The sequence below is a fragment of the Sphaerodactylus townsendi genome, unplaced genomic scaffold (assembly GCF_021028975.2).
Source record: "Sphaerodactylus townsendi isolate TG3544 unplaced genomic scaffold, MPM_Stown_v2.3 scaffold_1241, whole genome shotgun sequence".
NCBI lineage: Eukaryota > Metazoa > Chordata > Lepidosauria > Squamata > Sphaerodactylidae > Sphaerodactylus > Sphaerodactylus townsendi.
This window is the reverse complement of record NW_025949784.1, coordinates 1-7,516: the sequence shown is the minus strand read 5'-3', so window position 1 is coordinate 7,516 and position 7,516 is coordinate 1. Positions and strand designations below refer to the sequence as shown.

Here is a 7,516-nt window from a genome sequence, read left to right as displayed (position 1 = left end):
ACTCTCACAAAACATAGGATTCAAGGGGTCTCTCTTCATGCGTCTGTCTCACTGTGATGTTTCCTGGCCTTACCCAGCTGACATGTGTTTTTCTGCCACGATGCAAAATGGTTCCATGAGACCAGCAGTTGTCACAGATTCTCTGCGTCCAGTTGGATCTTATTAAATGAATTTGCAGTTATCCAGTTGCAGACCAAGTCAGCAGCATATAGTTGCACTCTGTCGATTATGGTCCATAGCTGCTGTGGTGGAACGTGGAGGGTTTGGGAAGAGCTTTTTCTTTAGAAGAAGAAGAGGAAGAGTTTGGATTTATATCCCACCTTTCTCTCCTGCACGGAGACTCAAAGGGGCTTACAATCTCCTTGCCCTTCCCCCCTCACAACAAACGCCCTGTGAGGTGGGTGGGGCTGAGAGAGCTCCGAGAAGCTGTGACTAGCCCAAGGTCACCCAGCTGGCGTGTGTGGGAGTGTACAGGCTAATCTGAATTCCCCAGATAAGCCTCCACAGCTCAGGCGGCAGAGCTGGGAATCAAACCCGGTTCCTCCAGATTAGATACACAAGCTGTTAACCTCCTACGCCACATTAAATTATTCAATGTGAATTCCCAGTTAAGTAAAAGGTCCATTGAGATGTCGCACTTTTCTCTGCCTTGAACGTGGGTCCCAAAATCACAAGCTGAATAGGTACAGGTCCCTCTCTCGCGGTAAGGGTGAATGTATGACAGGGGATATCCAGTTCACCAGATAAGACTCCGCCACTCCTATGGAGGAGCGGGGAATCAAACTCAGTTCTCCAGATTAGCATCCGCTGCTTTTAATTGTACATTCGCTGGCTCTATGGTTTTGATCGTCACTCAGACCCCATCATTACCCATGTTTGCTGGCTTCTGAAGCAATGAGATCTGGAATTCAGCAGCCCTTTGTAGCTATGGGGGACAAGGGTGGGGGGTGGGGCACTTACTTGAACTGGGGGATGTCCCGGCAAAGCTCCATATTGGGCCGCCACGTTCTCCCTTCCAGGCGGGTCTGGGCCACTTTGAGTGGGCACTCCTTGGCGAGTATAGCTCTCTCCAACAACATCATAGTATTTTCTGTCTGAAATATTTCTTGAAGGGTCTGCAAATGAAAAGAAACAGCAAAGTGGCAATCTTGAGAGAGGAAAAAATAGGCGAAACCGCCATCCCTTTTTCACAAGCTGAAGCCCTCAAAAAACTCTGCCTTGAATGCTCAGTGAGGGACCACAGGGCCAATCATACATTCCCGGCCTAGCCTACCTCACGGGATCCTCGTGAGGATAAAATGGGAAAGAGGACATGTCGTAAGCTGCTCCAGTCCCCATCAGGGAGTAAAATGATGTAGACGTTAAGTCAGAGGCGTCCAACTCTCTGGCCACACCAGCCAACTGGCCATGCCAGCAGGGGCTGATGGGAACTGTAGTCCACAAACATCTGAAGTGCCAGAGTTGGACCCCCCCTGCATTAAGTAAATAAACCCTGTGAAGAAAATGATTGCCACTGATTATCGGCCATTGTTCTCGATTCACAGAGTCTGTCCCTTGTCCAAGGACACACAATGAATCCACAGCAGAGGAAAGCAGGGCTTCCCAGGCAAATAATCTCAGCCCACACAACAGATTCAAAATAAACCCAGCAGGAAGTCCGTTGCCCAAACCCTGCCGAAATAAACGGGAGTCACACAGTAGAACTTCCTGCCCGATCGTGCCCCGAGGGACCTGGCTACTCATACGCAGCCAGCAATTTTCTCTCTTGTCTGGCTCTGAAACAAAATATTATTTGGACCTTTACATGAACTCGCATCTCAGCTCAAACTTTCCGACTGTCTTTTCACCCTGACAGGGAGTTTTGTGTGGTTTTCAGGTCAGCCAGCGTTCCTAGCTGCCGTCTTGCCGCTTTTCCCTTTTAAAATCAAGAACGTAGAACGGGGGGCACGTAGGTGGAGGAAGGAAGATCCTGCCCTTAGTCCCTTCCAGCTTGTCCCAAGGGACTTTTGATTACACACGACCACTAGACGGTGCACCCAAAACATCCATGATTTTTGAAAATGCACTTATGGATTGGAAGAGAAAGTTGCCAGATCGTACGGCACCGACCAGCATCATTAGGAGGTTGTGTTCCAAATGTCAGGACACCGGTGGGGGAACGCGAGACTCCCAAATCCTGAACTTAATTCCAGCCAAACTGGGGATTTGTTGACATAGCTAACAAAAATAAATCTGAACATGTTCTAGAACAGGGGTAGGGAACCTTTAACACTCAAAGAGCCATTTGGACCCGTTTTCCATGGGAAAAGAAAACACTTGGAGCCGCAAATAATTTTTGACATTTAAAATAAAGATAACACTATATATATTGGGGTTTTTTTACCTTTTACTCCGCTCATTCTGAGAAGCGCATGGATGCGTCTGCCCTGCTGCCTGCAGGGCGGGCAAGGATGGGGCCAGCGGCTCGGCCTTGCCGGCCGCCGGGAAAGCGCCCGCCCTGCTCAAACGGGGCAGGCGAGAGGGGAAGCCCACGGAGCGGCCCAGCCGGCCGCAGGCAGTTGGTGCGCCCGCCCTGCTGCCTGCAGGGCGGGCAAGGATGAAGCCGGTGGCTCGGCTCGTGGAGCCACAGTGCAAGGGCAGAAGAGCCGCATGCGGCTCTCGAGCCGCAGGTTCCCTACCCCTGTTCTAGGAAATACAGGCCAGTTGGTGTGATTGATGCTATCTTCCTAAACAGAGGCAACATGGACCATGTACACCTCTTGTCCTGGGAACTTCTGCTGCTTTAAAATAACCAGATGTGGCCAGTGGTGGGATCCAAAAATTTTAGTAACAGGTTCCCATGGTGGTGGGATTCAAACTGTGGCGTAGCGCCAATTGGGCTGGGCAGGGCATGGCGGGGGCGTGGCCGGGCATTCCTGGGGCGGGGCATTCCTGGGTGGGGCTGTGGCAAGGATGCAGCCGCTGCACCAGTCCTTGGGCGGGAAACGAATGCACGCAGGCGCAGGCTGCCACGCACGCCGGTGCACCTCCTGCTAGACTGCTTCAAGTTCTGCGTGCTACTGCTGAGGAGCGGAGGAGGGGTGTAACTAAGGCAAAAATCACGTGGCAAAATCACCAATTAGTCACCCCCTCTCGGCACACACAAATAATTAGTAACCTACTCTCGGGAACCTGTGAGAACCTGCTGGATCCCACCTCTGGATGTGGCCCATTGAACAAACATGGGGATGTGCAGCTCAGAGGTCGGCCTGCCAGTCTCCGGATTTGTCGGTATTTGGCAAGTGCCAGTCACACAATCCAGTAATGAAGGAGTTAAAATTGGTGCATGCTTATTAGTTAGTGAGGTCAGAAGTCACTGACCAGGTAATTGATCCCTAATTGATCAAGCAGACCTGGCATGGGCTACATGCGGGTCTGCACGTAGGCTATATAGGTTTATATTGTTTGTTGCTCTCTGCACATGCCACTAGTAGCCTGTTAGCCATGTAATAGTCAAGCTGAGAACTAGCTAATGAAGCTAGCAAGGTAGAAAGATATTTTCCTTTTCTTTTGCCTCCAAGTTCCCCTACCCTATCTTGTAGCTACTAAACATCATTTACAGTAAGCAACTGGCTCTGTCTCATTATTATGCAAACAACAAGATTACACAGAGCAGTTCTGCTGGAGAAAAATGGCTACTTTGGAAGATGGACTCTGTGGTATCACATCCCTGCTGAGCCCCTCCCCAAACCCCAGCCTCCCCAGAGCCCCTCCCCCCGCCACAAATTTCCCAACTTGAAGTCAGCAAACCTATCCAGAGGACTTCACAGGACACTTCCTCCGTCACCATGTAAAGGATTGTAAAGGATGTGGAGAAGAGGAAGAATATTTAATTTCTCCCACTCAGCATGAAAAGGATGGATTCGCCCCAATTTGTTCTGCAAGTCATTTTTTGCGAACTCCTTGGACAAGCAACGTGCAAATATATAACGTAACCCGTCATTCGTTTTGCACTCAATAACACCGTCAAAATCACCATTTCTCTAAAAAGCCCTTTTCTCACTTTCCTTCAGAGGCACGCGGTGATATCGCAGTGGGGCTGAAGTGAGTGGCCCAAACTGTGGCTTAGGTTGCCAAACTATGGGTAGGGCATGGAGCTCTCCTGGAATTACAGCTGCTATGTTCTCAAGCAAGGGGGTATCTGCCTGGCTAACCCATGTCCCCGGGCGCAACCAATCTGGTCACATGGGGGTGCAAAATCGGCCCCCCACATGACCAGATCCCTTCCCCCTCATCTGACTTGGTCCCCCCTCAGCCCCGCCCACATTGCGACGACATGGGTGAGGTGGGGCCAAATCAGAGGAGGCAGCAGGATGTCCTCCTGCCTTGTCTGACTTGGGTCTCCCTCAGCCCCGCCCACATCATCCTCTTTGATTATGTGGGCGGAGCTGAGGGAGGCCCAAGTCAGACGAGGCTCCCTGCAGGCAGGCTTCTGCCCTCCCAAGGCCTTGGGGAGAGCAGGAGCCGGCAGCAGGGGGGGCTCTGTGGCACATGGGGGGTGGGGCCAGTGGTGGGATCCAAAAATTTTAGTAACAGGTTCCCTCGCCAGCCCCCCCTCAGTAAAGGGGGCAGAGGCGTACCTAGGCAAACCTGAGCCCTGGGCAAAACCTGAGTTGGATGCCCCACCCCCATGGGCAGCCACCCCACCACGACCCCCCAAAATATTTTTGCACCAGGTCATTTCTAAATCATCATCACATTATAGAAAATGCCCCAACTCACAAATCTGAACACAGCAATGGTGAAACACACAGGTTCTTTGATAGAGACTGGTGAGATAAAAGGTACAAAAGGCTGAGAATCAATGAATTGCTGTACCTGAAAGGGATTAACCCAGTTCAGGGAGTTACATTATTAGTCGCAATTGCTATATGGAACCTTCACGTTCAAAGGCAGTATGCCTGTCGGGGAGGCGAGGGCGTGGAGATGGAAAAGCGGACCCAATTAGTAACCCCTTCTCAGTACACACAAATAATTAGTAACCCACTCTCGGGAACTGGTGAGAACCTGCTGGATCCCACCTCTGGGTGGGGCTATGTAGGGGCAGGGCTACATGATCCATGGGGGCGGGGCTCCATGACCCGCAGGGAGGGCGCCCGGAGGAGATTTTGTCCCCAGGTGCCATTTCCCTCCCATACGCCTCTGTTCTCAACCCAAAGGCCTACATGCTTAGCATCACAGATAGCAATAACTCATCTACTTTCGGCCAAAGTCTTCCACGTGGGACAGCATCCCCACAATGCCGCAGGGCAGGGCAATCTCTGGACCAGAGGTGTCAGGGGGTACGCGGGGAACATTAATGGCAGCAGGGGATATGGCTCAAGAGGCACCAGTACAGACTTTCCTGTTGGATTGTCCCAGCAAATAGGTGTAATATAAATTCTCAGGCTCAGAAGGCAGACTGTTTGGGATGGTGTTGGTGATAGATGTGCCAGCGTGGTGTAGAGCTTAAGAGTGGTGGACTCTTAAGCTGGAGAACCGGGTTTGATTCCCCACTCCTCACATGAGCAGAGGCCACTTATCTGGTAAACCGGATTGGTTTCCCCACTCCTGATGAAGCCTGATGGGTGTCTTTGGGCTAGTCACAATCCTCTGCAAACTCTCTCAGCCCACCTACCTTGCAAGGTGGCTGTTGTGGGGAGAGGAAGGGAAAGGAGCTTGTGAGCCACCTTGAGTCTCCTTACAGGAGAGAAAGGTGGGGTATAAATCCAAGCCCTACTTCTCTTCTAGGCCTAAAAACACCGTACTTTTCAGGGAAAGCGAAACGGCACAGAAAAATGTTCATTGTCTCTAACAGTTTAGGCCCCTTCTGCGCATGCGGAATAGTATGCTTTCAGTCCACTTTCTTTGGGAGAAAATTTCAATTGAAAAGACCTGAGGAGGGTTCTGAGTAGAACTGCTTAGCAGAGGCGTATCAGGGAGAAATGGCCCCTGGGACAGCACCTGCTCTGGGCGCCCCTGCATCCCCCCCAGCCCCACGCAGTGGGAGGCCGGCTCCAGGGGAGAGCAGAAGCCGGCCTGCAGGAAAGTGGGAGGGCAGAGCACTGAAGTGGGTGGCCCAGGAGCTGGCCTGACACCATGGTGCCCGTCCGAGCCACCCCCACCCCCGAGGGCCTGGGGAGGGAAGGAGGCGGCTCGAACAAGCACCACGGCAGCAGGCTGGCCTTGTCTTTAGGCACCTCCCCCGCGCCAACACAACTCTTCCGAGCTGGGTTGGCACAGGGAAGGAAGGGGATGGAGATGACTTTATCCCCTCCCCCACTGTTCCGCCCAGGGTCATTTGCCCCGCCTGTCCCCTTGGGAGGTATGCCCCTGCTGCTTAGGGGGTAGGGTTGCCAACCTCCAGGCAGGGCCCGATCCTGAGGAATCAGTTCCTCTGGAGAAAACGGCAGCTTCGAAGAGTGGCCCCTGTGGCATTATACTCTGCTGAGGTCTGTGCTCTCATCAACCCCACCATCCACAAGCTCCAAGAATCCCCCAAAGCAGATTTGGCAGCCCTGTCCTCTGACCTTGGCTAGCTGTGCCTGCAGCTGGTTCTTGGCCTCAGCCACCTCTGAGATGCGCCTGTTGAACGCCAGGTTGGTGTCCGTGTACTGCTTCCACAGCTCCTCGGAGGTACTCTCCAGCGTGTGGTCCGTCTCCTTGCAGAGGGTAGCCGTGTTGGACCGCGCGTTCTGGGAATACTTGATGTTGTTGTCGCTGAACTTCGCCCATGTTTCGGGGACAGAGACGCTGGAAGGGAGAGGTCAGGGCTCCTACCTGGAGTTGCCAACTACCTGGAGGTCTCCGGGCATTGCAACTGACCTCCAGACTACTGAGACTGGTTTCCCTAGAGCAGGGGTCTGCAACCTGCGGCTCTCCAGATGTTCATGGACTACAATTGGCCATGCTGGCAGGGGCTGATGGGACTTGTAGTCCATGAACATCTGGAGAGCCGCAGGTTGCAGACCCCTGCCCTAGAGAAAATGGCTGCTTTGGAAAGTGGACTCTACAGCATCATATCCCATTGAAGTCCCTCCCCTTCCTAAACCTCACCCTCCTCAGGCTCCACCCCCAAATTCCCAGGTACTTCCCAAGGTGGAGCTGCCAACCCTGGGCATCCAGAGTGTTGCCAACTGACAGGTTGGACCAGGAGATGTCCTGGTGCTGCAAGTGATCTCCAGGCAACAGAGGCCAGTTGCCCTGGAGAAAATGGCTGCTTTGTGGGGTGGACTCTGTGACATTCTACCCTGCGGAGGCTCCTCCCCTCACCAAGCCCCGCCCTTCCCAGGCTCCACCCCCCAAACCTCCAGGAAGTTCCTTTTTAATATATAACATTTTAATTAGTTTTCTCAAAAATAATTCAGTAACAGAAAATAAAATATAGAAAAAGAAAAAAGAAAATGCGGTTACCCATAAACTATATATCTCTATCTCTATATCTCTATGTGTGGATGGATGGATGGATGGATGGATGGATGGATGGATGGATGGATGG

General features: G+C 52.4%; 1 protein-coding gene across 1 annotated transcript; it reads right to left on the bottom strand.

The window, feature by feature from the left end:
• Positions 1–956: 956 nt before the first annotated feature.
• LOC125424858 (tektin-5-like) lies at positions 957–6,771 on the bottom strand (the record flags this gene model as incomplete). The annotated part of the gene is made up of 2 exons (XM_048482296.1): positions 957–1,115; positions 6,549–6,771. Coding segments are annotated over 2 exons (382 nt in total), but the record flags the coding sequence as incomplete, so codon positions are not given.
• Positions 6,772–7,516: the final 745 nt, after the last annotated feature.